The sequence below is a fragment of the Myripristis murdjan genome, chromosome 4 (genome assembly GCF_902150065.1).
Source record: "Myripristis murdjan chromosome 4, fMyrMur1.1, whole genome shotgun sequence".
Classification (NCBI taxonomy): Eukaryota; Metazoa; Chordata; class Actinopteri; order Holocentriformes; family Holocentridae; genus Myripristis; species Myripristis murdjan.
Window position 1 is genome coordinate 29,620,526 of NC_043983.1, and position 18,023 is coordinate 29,638,548.

Here is an 18,023-nt window from a genome sequence, read left to right on the forward strand (position 1 = left end):
AGAGGCAATATTTTCATGCAGTATCAGTGACACGGGATCTTCAGCCCTGATAACGAGAGTAATAAAGATTCATCTGTCGTCTGCAGCTAGTTAATGAGAGGGAGAGCTGTGATTATTGCGTCAAGTGGTAGTCTCGCTCTCTCTCTCTCTCTGTGGGTGGATGCCCTCCAGCCATGTGCTGTCTTTGCTGTCTGCAGCTCCCAGACTGGAGGGTCATAATCAGGACCCAACATTACCGAGATCATGACTCAAGCCCTCTGAGGGTTCGGGCAAAATTCTCAAGACATTTTTTTCCCCCCTTTCAGCAATAATGTTACTTAAAAGCGAGTGTTTTTTGAGTTATTAGAGTCAAAGCTGGACATATTTATGAGATGAAATGAGATGAAAATGTGCCTTTGTTTGATTAAAACATTTTTCTTCACTTGACTCTGAAGTGAAAACAAAATAACGGCCTACTTTAGGAAGGTTATATATGTTTTAGTGTTTGCTTCCCCTCGTCGACGCATAGTACTGGCTCATGTGAGGACTCGGTTCATCGACTGCGCATTAAGCTCAGATTTGAGAAAAACATCCAAAAGCATCGCTCATCCCCAACCAAAATGAACAGCAAATGAGTTTTAACACTGAAGATCAAAATTCATCAGGGATAGACAGACGCTAGATAACATTTGGGAGGAAAAAAGAAAAAAAAAACACTTCATGTGGGTAAAATTCAACTACAAGTCACGGTAAGGGATTTAGGGCTCTACCTCACTCACAGTTTCCAGAGTCTGAGTGACACACACACACGCACACACACATACACACAGACACAAGAGGGAAAAAAAAGTCTTGATTTTGTGCCTCCGCAGTGTGTTCTCTGCCATTCTCCAGTTAATTAATCCAATTAACGGTGCATCTACCCGTTCTAAAAGGATACAAAAACGTAATATTTTTCCATTCCCAGCACATTCAGTTCCCAGTGCAGTTTTAAGGGAGTGTGTCTTGTTTTGTTGTCATGTTGCAATGCCCACTAACTATCTTAAAAAAAAAAAAGAAAGAAAAAAAAAGAGACTTCTCGACTCCGCCTTTACCAATGTCCGATGATTCGACTGATGAATGATGAAGACTTGCAGGGGTCAGTCCTAAAGTAATCCATTTTCCTGCTGCACTTCAGATACTCGTGAATTAAAAAAGACGTTTTCTTTCTCAGTGATGCTGAACAATGCAGAAAGTTTCCCTTTTCCTCTTCAGTCCATCTGCAGCCTCATTCGTGGCAGACTATAAGCCACAGTCACATATTGTTACTGTCTTCAGTTTGAAAAATTCACCACCACAGAGAGAGAGAGAGAGGGAAAATTTCCATTTTGCATTTTGAGAGTTTTAGACGCCGGTGTTCTCGGTGACAGGTAAGGAGGAGAGCTGCTAGATAGGCTTTTTTTTCATTAAAGTAGTATTCCACTAATTTAAAAGACAGAATAACATGCTCACTACTGGTGATGTCGATGCAGGGACACTGCACTGCAAAAACGCAAAATCTTACCAAGATTATTTGTCTTATTTCAAGTCAAAAATGTCTTATTTGTAGTCAAAATATCTCATTACACTTAAAATAAGACATGATCACCTCAGAGGTAAATTGTTTTTAGACAATTTTGTTTCAAGCAAATTTTCACTTGAAACAAGAGACAGTTGTCTAAAAACAAGTTACTTTTGAGGTGATCATGTCTTATTTTAGGTGAAATGAGATATTTTGACTAGTAATAAGACATTTTTGACTTGAAATAAGACAAACAATCTTGGTAAGATTTTGAGTTTTTGCAGTGTGATCAGAGAGTCAGAGTGTAGCAGGGAGCTCAATGAATGGCAGCTGACCCGGAATAACAGGGTCAACTAAACGCTAACATCTTAATTCCATTGCACAACCAGCTGATCGCTCAAGATCATTCACTTTTATCTGACTTGCAAAGGTCACACTCTAACTGGAGCGTAACTGGATGCAAGAAAACAGTCTGTTGTCTGTTGAGGAACTATTAAACTATGAACTTAATGTGACTGCAGACTGCTGTGTGTCTGTGTTTCACCGAGGGCGTGGCTCAGCCCCTCTTCCACACAAACACACACACAGAGGAAGAGCTCATTACTTCAACAAACTCAGCAGTGCAGCTACAAATTCATTGACATTCATTAAATTTAGAATATTTTCTTATTGAATTGTTGAGTATTTATTCATCCATCACATGATTGGACACTTTTTGATGACAAAATGCGTTTAAATGATAAAACACAAGCTTGAGAAAGATCAAAATGGAAAACACTATTTGGGAAACATTCAGATGAATTTCACAGGGCACCATGAAAATAACTGAAGCCTTTAGAGCAATAAGTGAGAGAGAACTGGCTGTGAGCACCGGAGACGCCTCCTGTCCAGCAGAAAATATCAAAAATAATTTGCAATGCGCCTCGCACTCCTCCACTGTGCAGCCGTGGTGGAGCAGGAGATGACATGGCGTAGGTAGAGCAGACAGGTGATGCTCAACCCACCAGGCTGTCTGTGCATAATGTTCACACGCAGACGGCAGGTCCAGCTCCTCAGGAGGAAAGCCGACTCTCCAGTGGACCTGACAGCTTCGGTCTGTTGAGGCAGGGCTGACATTCAAACACACATATATCGTTTTTCTTCTCTTTTTTATTTTACATTTATTTGGTTATTGATACATGACTATGAAAGACATTTCAAGGCGTCCCATTGGATAATTAAGTACATTTTCGCATCACCTGTGTACTTCACTGATTGCACTGATTTCACTGTTATATCACCTGTGGCAAGGCCATCATGTGGGCCCAAGAAAGCAAAATAAAAACCAGAAAAGATGAGTAAATAAAAGAAATTTTGAAAAAATTAACAAATATGACCCTGAAGAAGACTGTTTGGTTGATACGCGTAGGTCTGCCAGTTGCCTTGCTCCAAAATAATTCACTAAAAAATAATTATTGTTTACCTGAAGACGGAGTGCCTCAGTTCCCTTTTCCTTGGTTGCACTTTTTACAAAGAGTATAGGAATGTTTGAAATAAATAAATACATTAGTAAATAAACAAATAAATAAATGAATGAAAATAAAAAGCAAAATAAAATAACCTTAAAATAATAGAAAAAAATAGCTTTCTGCTGACAGAAATAAGAGGAAAGGAATCTATTAAGTAATTTCATTACGACAGATAAAATCTGTCATCTTATTTGGGTATAATAAATTTCAATTTCATTGCTCTTTTTAATGTAACTGCTTAATTCTGTGTAGTGTTTTGCTTTTAATGCTCTAAAAACAAGTTAAAGATGGACATTTACTGCCTTTTTCTCCAGAATACAGATATAGCACATGCATACCCAAATCCAGAATGTAAATAATAATACTAAACTCTCCCATACTATAAGTTTTGTTTGAGCTGTGTAACTCACTGCAGGTAAGTCGGCATCCAGAGGAAATGCAGCTCAGCGTTTGGCCATCATTCCTCCAACTTTTTCAGCTTCAGACACAAATTCTCTCTCTGGAACCGAGGCTGATTACAAAATTTTCTACCATTGTCATACGGAGTGCACCAGACTAGTGAGCAGTTATTACTCTGGGTAAACTAATCATTGAATGTATTGTCACAAACAACATGAACAGCGGGAGATTTATCTTATTGCCTTCGCTGTGATATGTTCACTTTGGAAACCAAGAGACCGGCGGTATAAATTCTCGCGCCGCTTAAAGTGCCGCTTCATAATTTGAGTTCTTGATATGCGGTGGATTCATATCTGAAAGTTAAGTGTTCAAATATATATTTCCCCGGCTGAAACTCCCGAAATAGCTGTGCGACTTCAAGCCTGGGAGAGAGGGAGGTTTTAACACTGACATTGAAGGGCGCTGATGTAAAATGACATAAGGCTATTTCCAGACTCACTGGTGATAAGGACATGCACCGCGCTCATATCACTCTGGACACAGCCCGCCGAAGAACATTGGGGTTATTGCCCTTCAACACTTCTTTACATAATAACCCTATTTTAAGTTTAATGATCCCCCTGTCTTAAGCTTTCTCACTAGCTCTTGCTCTGTTAAGCGGCAGTACTCAACTCAACTTTATTTGTACCGCACCTTTCGTACAAACATGCAGCCCAACGTGCTTCACACTGCAAGACTGAAAGAACGCAAGGTTATAAATACGTACAAAAGCCAATGATTGAACTGAAAAACTAAGTCTACGGCGTTACTCCAAGGTAAATGCCAGATTGAAAAGGCTGGTCTTCAGTGAGTGAGCTTGCCATTCTGATATCCAGGAGCAGTTTTCCACAGTTTTAGGGGCATAAAAACAGGAGGCGGCCTCATAAGGAACATAAGGAACGACCTCAGCAATCTGGCTGGAACAAAAATAAAATAAAATCTCCGATACAAAGAGACGTGAACCAGCCCCAAAAATTGGACCACGGTACGGTGCGAAGATGTAAACACAAGCAGTCAGCTGGCAGAGGAAAACGGAGACACCTTCCCACAAAGTCAACGCAGCTCTTCATGCTGCATTTTGGACCCACTGGTGTTCAGCCAGCAAGCCTTGCACACACTCCGGGGGTTGAAGCCAATATGCCACACTCGCTATATGTGTCCTTTTGTTTGCACTAACCCGCTGAATTTCATTTCCAGAGGAAGGAGCTGCACTCTTTCTCTCTCTTCATCTCAGTCCAGGCCTCTTACCCTCTATTGATCCATCCAGAATCTCTCTCTCTTTCTCTCTCCCCCTCGGTGAAGTCACAGTTGCACCTTGAGCCCTGTCTGCGCTAATGACTGTCTGGGAAACCACGGAGCCATAATGCCTGTTAATTGGCAGGCAAAATGCTGGTGCCAGAACAAAGAAATGGCAATTACAGAAGCTTAGCCGGTCATTATGACAATGGAACAGCCGATTGACTGTCGCCTTCACTTTTCTGCCATCTATGTCGGCTATTGACTGAACACTGTGAATGTATCCCAAACACAAGCGGGAGAGAGAGAGAGAGAGAGTGTGTGTGTATGTGTGTGTGACTTTGTTCGTGGCCTGGAAAGCAAGCTAATGGTTCAGAAGAGTCAGTGAGGCATCGTGAGTTCATTACACCCCACTTATTTCTCCCATGCACACACACGCACATCCATTGATTAGGGCTTATTTTGGACTGATAAAATGGGCCTCGGCTCGCTCACACACTCGTACTCAGTCCAATTCTCATTCCTCCCCGCTGTCCTGTTAATTTCCTTGAGGCAATCAAAGCATTTGATGAACATCAGGACCGGGGATGGCCTAACGATTAGTGTAGTTAGCCGGCGATCAGGAAGCCACCGGCACAAATCCCCGAAGGAAAATCAACAGTTGTGTAATTTTCACTCGGCTACGCGGACGATCCGCTGAAATAACAATTAATGAACAGGAGAAGAGTAAATGCAAGTAAGGCTTAACCGTAATCTCTCTCCTAAGCTACAAATACCCCCGTCTTCACCAGGTGATGGACGTGGATGTCAGTGTGCAAAGGGATGGAAAAAGAGAAACCAGCGAACAAGCTTGTCAGCAGAAGGAGGGGGGTTTAATCAGAACTGAACTCTCCCGCTGTCCCCCTCTTGTTGTTTACCCCACGTTTTCCTAGATTGCATTATATTCCCGGCTGGCCCCCCTCTCTGCCAACACCAGGATTTTGCCTGCGAAACCGCCGTCAAACCTCTGTGGATAATCTGGGATGAATAACGTGTCCAGCCTTTGATAAGGCTTGATCATGCTGCCACTGAGAGGGAACGCTCTGTTGCAGGCGTCCGGCTTGATGGCAGATTGAAACATAGAGAAGAGAGAGAGAGAGGTAGGCAGAGATGGAGGTAAAAAAAAGAGAAATGGTTCATTTAGTCATTTGAGCTGACAGAGAGGAAGAGTGATGACCGAGACAGAGAGAGAGAGAGAGGGGCAGATAGAGACGGCGAGAGATGTCCAGTTTTATATAGTTAAAGATATGGCGGCTCTGCAGGTGTGTCACAAATCTCCGAGCTGTCGTGTCCGGCTCCATCATGAAGGTGCAGCCGGAGACTTGCCTGTGTGCAAAAAACAAAAAAGGCTAAATATAAAAGCAAGCTAGAAAAAGAGACACACCTGAAAGGGCTTGTTGATCTGCTCGATCTGTTCAGCAACATTTGAAGAAAAAGTTAATAGTTGATCAGATGAGCTAGATTTGTGCTTGCCTGTCTGGTCTTACTTACTAAAACAAAGGTCAGGTTGTGGTTGGAAAAGAGTCGATCCACCTAAACAAACTTGAATATACAGCATGCACATTCAACTCATTATCTGGTCTGAAAACATGTTGCATACCCCAGCTAGCTCCAGTGAAGTTCATCCGTCAGTGTATTATTTTTTTTTTCCATCATCTCATGTTTGTTCAAAATGTTCCCCTAAAGAAAAGCCTGACCTGATAGTTAACCTGAAGTGGTATCAGTGGTCAAGCTGCTTCGCTTGTTCAAACACACTTTCATTTTCGTTTGTAAAAAAAAGCAAAATTTGGCATTAGTGTTTGGCACAAACCATCATCATCATCATCATAAAACCTTTATTAAATTAGGACTCACACTTGAGAGCAGGCTGTCTTTTTCGAGGACTCCCTGATTACATAAAGCACAAGATAACACAAAAATATATGTAAGAACAATACAATTCAATAAAAATATACCAAAGCAATACAATATACTAATAAATAACAACAGCAACAAATAGCAATAACATACGACGCTGATAACACACTGTTCCAAATCCATTTTAAGAAATTGAAATGCAGTAAAAAAGATTAGCCTGTCCAATTTCAGTAACCTCTGTGCAGCGGTGAATATCATTAGCCACATACATAACATTAAACATATACATGTATACAAAACAGGAATAATCCGGTATGGAAAAAAATACATAATATCTGAAATGCTGTTTGGAAATGGTGTATGAACCTTTCACATTGACAGGAGGTAGGATCCTGGGAACATGAAGCACATCTGCTGTGTGAGAGCCGTCTAAACACACACTTAGTTGATGAATTAATAAACACACTGAAATATTTCAGTGATATTTGCCTTTAAGTAGTTTAAGTAGACTTTAAAATAACATTTGTTTGTACAGTTGTCCCTCGCTATAACGCGGTTGACCTTTCGCGGCCTTGCAGTTTCGCGGGGTTTTTTTTAGTGCAATTTTGCATGCTTTTTTTTTTTTTTTTTTTTTTTTTTTTAACAGTGCATTGTGTTCTGCGTCCTGATTGGCTAAGGGAGAGCCCGCGCATTGTGTTCGGCGTCCTGATTGGCTAAGGGACTGTAGACCATTGTCAATCAATCTCCTCCGTGCCGTGTCTCCTGTACAGTACAGAATGCGTTCATTCTATAATACTGGACTTATTTTTCTACAAAGGTTTGAACTTTGAGAGTTTAAACAAGAGAGAAAAGTGAGAAAATGTTAATGCCTGTCTGAAAAAAGTGTATAAAGTGTGTAGTGAGGGGTTTTACAGCCTTAAAACATCTATAATGATTGTAAAAAATAAAGCTGCCTACTTCGCGGATTTCGCCTATTGCGGGTTATTTTTAGAACGTAACCCCCGCGATAAACGTGGGACCACTGTACTCATGTTGTGTCCCAAATCACTGAATGAAAAATATATATCTATATAAACCAAAATCGTGAGTCAAAAGCTGCAATAGAAAACCGAACCGGGGGTGTATTGGACCTCCACACCAGCTAACATGTTTTCAAACCGAATAAATACCCTCAATGTGGTTTGAATGTGCACGCTGAAAGCTGAAATTTGTCATTTTGTGCGCTGCCGTTGTCTCTGATCGCCAGTCGTGCCAGTGAAAGGGATTGAGGTGAACTGAATTGGGAGAGAGAGCGAGCCAGTTTAGGCATACAGGACAAGGAGGGCAAGCGAGAGAGCGAGATAAACTGTGCACAGCAAAGCGCGATGGTGTGTTTTCTAATCAGTCAGTGTGTGTGAGTCATGAGAGCCCAAGGCGTTGGTGTATTCACTGTTTACAATAACCCAGGCAGCTGCTCTCATCCCCCCCACCCCCCGTACAGCCGCCTCTGGAAACGGCATCAAAAGAAAACACACGCGTTTACAGGCAGGCAGAGGACCGGCGTGGGGTGGAAAAACCTGAACGGAGGATCCACCGAGAGAAGGAGGGAAGATAATTGAGAGGTGGAGGAGGTGGCGAAGGAGAGTTTTTTTTTGTTTGTTTGTTTTTTTTTTTCGTGGCAGCGTGGCATGGGGAAATCTGAAGGAAGGGTTTAGAGATGAATGGAGACAGAAAGAGATTTCGTCTCACAGAAAGTATGGATCGGTGCAAACAGATCATACACATGCACGCACTCATTCATCCTTACATTGACACACTCGTTGGTACATGCAAGAAAGCATCCGACTCAGTGTTTAAACCTGGGGTTGAGTCTTGAAACCTCACCGACACAAGTGAAGTATCTGCCAGTCGCGGTTGAGATAGATTCTTTTGGCTTCACAGTAAATCGCCTCTCAAGAATTAATTTGAATCATTTATGAAGAGTCAGTGGTCGGGCTGACTCAGAAAATCATCTGTGACCAATCTCATATCAGAATGTGAGCCGCTGCCCTCGGGCAACCTGTTCAAGGTTCCCAACGGTAGGTTAAATAGCTGCAAAAAGGCATTAAAATAAAGTTGATCATTTTTTCTGATTTTCCTTAAAACAATAATTGTGAAGAGAGATGACCATGAGGTGAAGAAATTTTAAAAGAGATGGAGAAAAGGTGCAAGAGAGAAAAAGGGAGACAATGCAGCAGAAGACAAATCTAAGACCTGTGGCTATATTCAGTCATACAGCCTTTAATATGAACTTTCATATGCGGCTGCTTAAATATGCATGATTTCATGTCCATGGCCTTTTGGCAGGAAACTCGTGAAGAGCTATAGAACGTACTTGAAGAATGTATTTTCCCCAGTGAGACCCAGATCAGCCAGGAGTGTGCTGGCTTTGCTGCCTGGGTCACACTACCCGATTTTTAGCCGTGATTTTTCGCTCGCTGGCGGCTTCTGGAGCTCGTCGACAGAAGCCCCAGATCAGAGGCACATCGGCTCGCCGACGGGCGTTCACGCGCCGTGTGTGAACAGTTCAAAGACGCCAGCCGAGAGGCTCGCAGATGCATCGCCGACGCAGCCCAGATATCCGGCGGGCTGAATGTCTGGATCTGTCGGTGACGAGCCGCAGCCGATCAGCCAATGAGAGCGCAGGACACGGAACCCCTCTGCTACCAACCTCAGCAGCTCCCTGAGCCTAGTCTCACTTTTTTCTCTCTCTCTCACACATGCACACACACACACACACATGCACACACACACAACTGCACACAATACCCTCTATCTCTCTTTGTATGAGAGGGCACAGTAATATAATTTCCATATGACACCGGCCGACACAGAAGCATTTCAGCAGCTGTAACTTTGTCGTCTTTGCTGAACCTCAATATGAGCAGGCAGCTTCCTATGTTTTCATCGCAAAAATATTTATTTATCTCCAGCTCTCTCTGCAGAACAGATAATTTGCTGCCCACGTATCCCAATCCACTCTCTCACCCACTCACTTTCTCGTGTGTGTTTTCATGACAACATGCGGTTTGGAGACCAGGCGGACTGCTCAGGGATTCCTCCTGGTGAAAGATCTCGTAACGTGTGAGCTCAGTCAGGTGACAACGAACTTAAAGATTCCCAATTCAAAACAGCAGGTTGTGTCGCATGAACATTACAGTAATCGGACAGCTTTGAAAGCCAACACTGCAAAAACTCAAAATCTTACCAAGATTATTTGTCTTATTTCAAGTCAAAAATGTCTTATTCCTAGTCAAAATATCTCATTACACTTAAAATAAGACATGATCCCCTCAGAAGTAACTTGTTTTTAGACAACTGTCTCTTGTTTCAAGTGAAAGTTAGCTTGTTTCATTGGCAAAATTTGTTTCTTGTTTCTAGCTAATTTTCACTTATTTCAAGTGAATTTTCACTTTTTCCACTGGCAAATTTTGCCAATGAAACAAGCAAATTTTCACTTGTTTCAAATGAATTTTCACTTGAAACAAGTGAAAATTGTCTAAAAACAATTTACTTCTGAGGTGATCATGTCTTATTTTAAGTGTAATGAGATATTTTGACTAGAAATAAGACATTTTTACTTGAAATAAGACAAATATTGTTGGTAAGATTTTGCGTTTTTGCAGTGAAGCCATGTGAACTTGTAGCCTGGTAGCAACCAACTAGCTTTCTAGCAAATGTTCAGCATTTACACTGAAGTGGGTTTCTTGCTGCAGTCTTTTCTTGCCTTCCCTCGTGCTCAAACGTAAGCAGACTTTCCCTGAATGAGTCAAAATGTGGTTGAGGTTTTCATCATTTGTAAGATCAAGCAGAAATCACCTGAAATGCATTTGATTGGCAGTTAAATTAAAAAAAAAAAAATCCCATCTGTGGACAAGTCAGAACCAATATTCCCTCCCAAAGTTGAGAGTTACGCCTAACAAACTGTCACACTGACCAAATGATATCTTATCATCTGCCGTTGCTTCAATTTGTCGCAAAAAAAAATGATGAACAAAGGCAGTTTTGCAAGTTTTGGTGTCAAATGAGGTGACACCTTGTGAAATATTCAGTGATGTTCTCGTTGAGGTTTTCCGAGGTGGGTGCAGGCGGGGGACGACAGCAGCCCGGTTGTTGATCGTAGCTGTTTCTGAAGAGGCAGCACGCTGTACGTCGGCTGCTGTGTCAGATCCAGCCACTGTTTGCTGATAACGGCAGCTACTGCGGCTAGTCACTATGGAAACAACATCATCAGCACAAAATGCGGTTGAGGCAGCGATTCTTCTTACAAAAATAAATGAGTAAACAAATAAATAATGGGAGTGAGTGTGAACATGCCCCAAGGCCTCAGCCAGACCTCGGCACTGCACAGGAAGCAGAAGAGTGTGTGTCGGTAGTTTTCTCAGCCCGAAGCCTGAAACCTGTCTGGGTGGAGGCCAAAGCCAGTAGCGCTCTGTGTCCGGGACCCAGTGGTATCTCGGTTCCCCAAACCCAAACCCAGGCACATTTTTAATCATGACACCGAAATGAATAAAATGTAAGCTGGTTCTGGGCCACGTCATGTTTGGTGCTGAGCTTCTGGGCCTTTGAGCCTCAGTAATTGCAATGTCCAGGACACAGATACTGTTTTGGAGTCGGAATCCGGGGCAAAACAGAATTTTGCACCTCGGCTGAGGCTTAATACTGCGCTGGCGTCGGGGCCGTGCTTGAGTAATGTCCCGCATCTGTTCTGCTCGCTCAACCAAGGATGAATAATGTTTGGAGGCCAGGCTTCAGCGGTCTGAAATGAAATCTTTTCTACCTCTCCTCCTCCTCCTCCTCCTCCTCCTCCTCCTCTACCTCTCGACTCTCACAAAGTGGACGAGAGAGGGCTGATAGCGGACCAAATCACCACTTTGTTTTCACCCGACCTGCTTCTCCAGGGCAGTGCAGGTGGCGAGAGAGGGGATAGGAGCACACACACCTGCACGCTGTGGACCCAGATTTGCTCGACTGAAATTAAAATAGTAATCTACAAAAAAAAAAAAAAAAAAAAAATTGTGGGTTTTGCTGCTCTCGTCAGTCATTAAGAATAATGGTTGGTTCATTAAACTTCTTATGTTGTTGTTTCAAGCGCTCTGGGTTATCTTACACCCGGCACAAAGCAGCACCAAGCACAATACAGGTGTTTTTGTTACTTTCCAACTGGCACAGATGTCATTTGGTCTTAAAATGAGGTGTGGTTGGGGCGTTGCTGTCTTGGCCCAGTTTAAAAGTGATTGTGCGAATGACCGTCACAAACCAGGTCTGAGGTCAGCGGTGCCGTTTTCACTGATGGTAACGTGGGCCTGCGTCGGCGGGTGCACAGCGTACCTGCACCCTGCTTGGTACGCACGTAGGGACGCCTGTTTCACCTCAGGGGGCCTTAATGGAGACCCGCTGTTGCTGTAGATGATCTACTCGTGCGAGCTCACGTCGTGCACGAGCAGATCTGTTTCCTCTGCAGAGAAGCCCTCCTTCATACCTGGCAAATCCGCCGTGATCACAGCAATCTGCCAAGGTGCAGCGCACGTGGCTTTTAAAGGGAACGGGAGATGGCACTCTGATTGGTTTACTGCACCCAAAACAGACTCATTATCAATTAAGAGAGTAAGTACAGCCCTTTTAAACCATGCAGCTGGCACAATGACCCCTTTTTAAAAAAAAAAAAAAAAAAAAAATAGCAAAAGTGGACTTGGACACATCCTGGATGTGCTTTCACTATGCTCCTCAGACTTTGCACTTAGATAGTTAACCTCTTAGGACCTGGCATACACGTATGTGGACATCACATTTTGGGTTATATTACTGTAGTAGTTAATTCTGCGTACCTGGGGCCGTCTGGCCGCGTATGTGGACCCTTACACTACCTACCACACTTGTTTTATATTTTGCATATGTGACTGTCCAAAGGGGGCAAAAATGTTGTTACTTCATTTTGTTTTTTGCACTGTGATATTCAAAACATGTTCAAAAATGTGTTTGTATGGGTTATTAATGCAAGACAAAGCAGTCAGGACAAAAACTGCAATGTTCAGGGTGGAAATAAAGACTTTTGCACTCTATTACACAACGGCGACTTTATTGTGTTTTAAGGAAATTGAGAACCAGTGTCCACATATTTGGACATCATTTTTCTCTAAAACTACACCATGTAAAAAGACGATGCATAGTTTTTATACTCATCAGGGTCCAATAAGCCAAAATAGAATCATATGCATATCAAACAAGAGCTTGGGTCTTAAGAGGTTAAAAGAGAGCCCTTTGTGTCCTACAGCTCTTAATTGGGAAAAACGCCTCTGCTACACAGGAGGTGATGTGTTTTACATTTACAGTGTGGAATCAACAGAAGAGGATAAACTGGGTAACTAGCTTGAACAGTGATAGGAGAGAGACAACACAGTCCCACGCATGGTGTGTGATTGACAGGTGATCTTTGGGAAATGCAGTGCAGAGACACAAGGATGAGCGTGCAGCACCAAAGATTAAAAATAAATAAATTTTCCTCAGGACTACCACTCTTAACTCTGGTCTCCTCCCTCCCTGCAGAGCCAGGCCATGCGTATCGTGCGGACGGTCGGCCAGGCCTTCGAGGTTTGTCATAAACTGAGCCTGCAGCACACACAGCAGAACGCAGACGGACAGGAGGACTGCCACAACGAAAAGAACGACTCCTCTGTCACAGGTACACACACACACACACACACACACACACACACACACACACACACACACTGAGAGGCAAAGGCACCTCTATGCCCACTGCCATCACAGAAGTCACATTCTCATCCACGTCCCCATCATCAGCAGACGTGCTGATCGATGTTTGCCGCTCGCTCAGTTCTCTTTTATTGCGTCTTATAAAAGAAGGCTGCAGCCGTGGAGGATGACACAATGCAAGATGAGCGTTAGATGTGGGACCGATTTCGTGAGTCTGCTCCTCCAAAGGACGTGGGATTTTTGTGTTTTTGTGTTTTTTTGTTTTTTTTTTCCAACACATGACTTAAAAACGCAGCATTTGGTAAGCGGAGTTATCGATCGGGAGGGAAGTGCGTCTCTACATCGCAGCTCCTTTAAAAGTGCATGAATCAGAAAGAATTGAAAAAAATTGGGATTTGCAAAATATACTCTCTTGGGACATCAGGGAATATCAGAAGGGACTACTTTTTGCAGGAATACAGTAGACTGTATTGCACAACTTGTTTCTCACATTCACTGCTTGCGATGGTTCAGTCCAGTGTTTTCAGTCCTTTAGAAAAATGACATTAATAAACCAGGAAGAAAGAGCATTTTCCTCTCCCTCTGCTGTCCGTGTTAAATCATGCAGTTCGTTTTGGGGTCAAGATGGCATCTATCTGTGTCAACAACTCTACAATTCTGGAAAAATACTTGATACAACTTTTACTACTTACAGCACAGATACTTAGATGAGCTGATGAGATATTTCAAGTCCCTCGCTGGATTATTTTTACTTATTAATGAGGGGAAAAAACAGATTTTCTTGAACGTATTGCAGCTCCTTGACCCTCACAGATACGGTGTTCATGATACTGCCTTCCATGCGTTATGTGAAGACAAGTACACTACTCACAAAAAGTTAGGGATATTCGGCTTTTGGGTGAAATTTCAGGATGAACCTAAAATGCATTATAACCTTTACAGGTGAACTTAATGTGACCTTCTGTAAACTTTTGAATGCACATGTCCAACTGTTCAGTGTTTCAGTACTTTTTGCACAAGTCGCTGTTCTCTAACAAGGAGTTTAACGGCAAAATTCACATCAGGTGTTTGATGCTCCAGCTCATCGAGGTCGTATCATTAGGGAACGGCTGCTGGAGACTGGGGTACCTCAGATGGAGTGGCCTGCACTTTCTCAGACCTGAATCCCATAGAAAACCTATGGGATCAGCTGAGTGGCCGTGTAGAGGCTCGGAGCTCTGTACCCCAGAACCTCAATGTCCTGAGGGCCGCCCTTCAAGAAGAGTGGGATACCATGCCTCAGCAGACAATAAGTCGACTTGTGAACAGCATGAGACGTTGTTGTCAAGCTGCAATTGATGCTCAAGGGCACATGACAAGTTATTGAGACATTGACATTTTTTGTTGTGGTATATCCACCACTGTTGTTGGCTTTTGTTTCAAGAAATTGTTTGAGATGAGGAAATCACCAGTGCATGCTTCTACTTAAATGCCCTACTTTCATGATATAATATCACTGTAGCGTGAACATTTTACATTTTCCATAAATTTCACCCAAAAGCCAAATATCCCTAACTTTTTGTCAGTAGTGTATGTTGGCATGGAAATAACTGCAAATGAATGCAGTATTTGCCTAACTAGTAGACTTATGAACATAACTGGTTGTGTCTAATATATGATGGTGATTATGACGGGACGTTGAATTTGACCTTGGCTCTGTCCATTTGTCCCACACAGTTTCTGAGCCTCTGCTGGCTCGCCTTGGATGAAACTTGGGGGCATGATAAATTTAGACACTGTGGCCCAGCATTGTAAATATAAACCTGATTGGCCCATCACAGCGCCACCACCAGGCCAACAGAGCTCAATATCTCAGACACTGCTGGGTAAACAGGCCAAAAAGGTCCACAATATTCAAGCAACAAGGTCTTACACATCAAGCATCACATATAAAAATAAAACAAACAAAAACAATAATTATGATTTCCACCCGGGGGGGCATGCACCGATAGTGGGAGACGTCGCTGTGGACTTAAAGTCATAGAAGTCATTCAGCCCAGATATGGAGAGTCCTGGAAATTTACATTTAATAGTATCTACCTACAAGAAAAAGAAAAAAGGGAAACAGAAAATATCCTTTGAGCAGCAAAGTTACAAAGTCCCCCTGCTGAACACAAACACACACCGTCTAGCCCTGAAACACCCACACAGCCCTCACATGTTCAAACATCCTCAGGCAGCACAAACAGCCTCCACTGTGTACGCACCCCGCAGAGGGAGACACACACACACACACACGCACACACACACTGTGCATCATGCCCATGCTGGGGCCGGTGATGGAGCGAGTGTCATGGATGAGTCCACCAAAAGAAAGAAGGCTCTGCGCTGCAACACTGGTGGGCTGAGCCGCTTTTATCCACTGCCTCGTGTCTGGATGGGATGGGGTTCACTACGGCTCAGAGACACGTGGGCCTGTGTGTGTGTGTGTGTGTGTGTAAAAGGGAAAGAGAGAGATTCAGTGGTGTACAGAGTCAGTGGATGGCTCTGCGTTCCAGTCATTACGGCGGCCGGCGTCGGCTGCTCCTCCACACCACGTCGAGAGCTTTGGTCTGGGGCTGCATTATCTCCACAAACCCCCCCCCCCCCCTCCTCCAGAGACCAGCTCGCTTTCACATGCTGATGAGCCCAGAGATCACCCACGCACCATATAAGCACACACACAGCGATAGCCCCCCCCTCACTCACTCACTCACACACACACACACACACACACACTTGTTGTCACGGCATGTTAAGCAACACAAGAGCCGTCACGCACAGCGAATGAGCTTATCTGGCGAACTAATTATCACGGCAATGGAAAGAGAAGAGGACAGAGGAGGAGAGGATGAAGAAGAAGAAGGAGAAGAAGAAGAAGGAGGAGGGGGAGGTGCAGTGGATTTGAAAAGAAGAAGAAGAAGACGGGTGTGCGGATGAGGAGGAGAGGAAGAAGAGCAAATAGTGGAGGAGGATTAGAGAGAAGAGAGGATGAGGAGAAGCTGGAGAGCCCGGTGACATTTATACTCAAAGGGAGCGCCTGTGTACCGTTTCTGAACAATGCCAATAGCACATTAAAGGGGCAATAAAACTATATTAACAAGCAAACTGCTGCACTGAAAGGATACTGGCACAGCAGGCTCCAGTAAAGCCCACTCGGTGGAAAATAGTGCAAGACTGTGTAACAGCAATATTATCATTACAGTACGACTTAACATAAGGAGTCATAACGCTGCGGGCTTAAAAGTCCATTCAGCAGTTCAGTGATTGCTAAGTACGCCGACAAGATGAAGCCTAAAGGACAAACGATACTGCTGGCGTGTTCAAGTGCGCTCAGCAATATTCAGACGTCTTATTGGGTTCTATTAAATAAATCCACATTGCAAAAAAAAAAAAAAAAAAAAATGTTTCCATCCGAGCGAGCTGCATAGGTTCATCCAGGCGTTGTTTCATTCAACCTTGGTTTTCTCTAAAGAAGTGGAAAGTTCTGCCGGGAGGACCTTGACTTGTTGCTGATTATGTTTCAAAACCAAGGCAGAATAAGACACACCGCTGCGACTTATGATTCAGAAAGTTCTTGAAACAGAATTATTAGGAGTGGCTTTTTGCTGGAAAACAAGTGAAGTTAATGCATTCCACCGGCAGCATTTTTCACTTCTATGAAAAAAACATTTTAAGACTCGGTGCTGTTTTAAATGACTAAATAAGCCTGTTTTTTTTTTTTTTTTTTTTTTTTTTTTTTTTTGCAGTGAACCCAAGGATTGGTTCATCTGATGAAAAACAATATTGATTTTCTTCAGGTAGAATTCAATGTCATTGTGCTTTTTCTGTGCTCACCTGCCTTCAATTAATGCGGCGCACATTTTTCCGAGTCGACTTTAGCATATTTAGCTCCCGTGAAGGCAAGGTCACTTCGTGCTCAAAAAATCCATGTCATTTCATTTGCATTTCTTGCATGAAGTCAAACCCAAAAAATAAGCACTTTTCCGAGGAGGAGCGGCGTTGTTTTTCTTCTGACAAATGACTTAACGATGATAAATCTGACCCGAGAACGGAAGAAGACACGGGGAATAGGAGAGGACGGCTTATCGAGGACGGGATTTTGGACGAGGAGTAATGGAGGAAGAGGCAGAGGAGGAAAGGAGGGCGGGAAGCAGCGGCAGAAAGAGGTTATTAAGAAGGAGGTTTAAGAGGAAGAGGAAGATGAGGACATTGCAGCAGCAGCAGCATGAAGGAGCAAACCAGGAGAAATGGAATGAGGGACTCGACAAATATGAGCAGAGAGATAAAACTTGATTAACACGATCAAATTCGATGCACTTGACTTTAATGTAAAACAGTGTCTGCTAAACGGCGCGGCGAAGCAAATCAAACACATTTCTAAGTAGCTTAAGCATACGGCTCCACTTTGCATTAATGCTCATAATTTCCCAGGTCTTAGAACGAGAAGCTGCGATAAAGTCATGTTTACCAAATCTGTCATGCCGGCTAGGAAATTAATTCTCATTTCCGGTAATGACTTTGTAGGAAAAAAGGGAGAAAATTACCAGGAGCTGAGAGTGGAGAGGGAGGATGTGATTTCTTCCCACGTTCCCTCCGCCCCTGGGTGTTTCTCGTCGAAAAGAATATTGTCACTTTCAATTGGGATTGTTAAATATTCAGCCGCGCGCTGT

The 18,023-nt window shown here is 43.2% G+C and overlaps 1 protein-coding gene across 1 annotated transcript in view; it reads left to right on the plus strand.

The window, feature by feature from the left end:
• LOC115357733 (carboxyl-terminal PDZ ligand of neuronal nitric oxide synthase protein-like) overlaps window positions 1-18,023 on the plus strand; it is a 239,933-nt gene that overhangs the window by 137,090 nt on the left and 84,820 nt on the right. Inside the window, exon 6 of the mRNA XM_030049379.1 lies at window positions 13,162-13,297. Within this exon, the coding sequence (XP_029905239.1) occupies window positions 13,162-13,297 (136 nt within the window). The remainder of the gene's footprint in view (window positions 1-13,161; window positions 13,298-18,023) is intronic.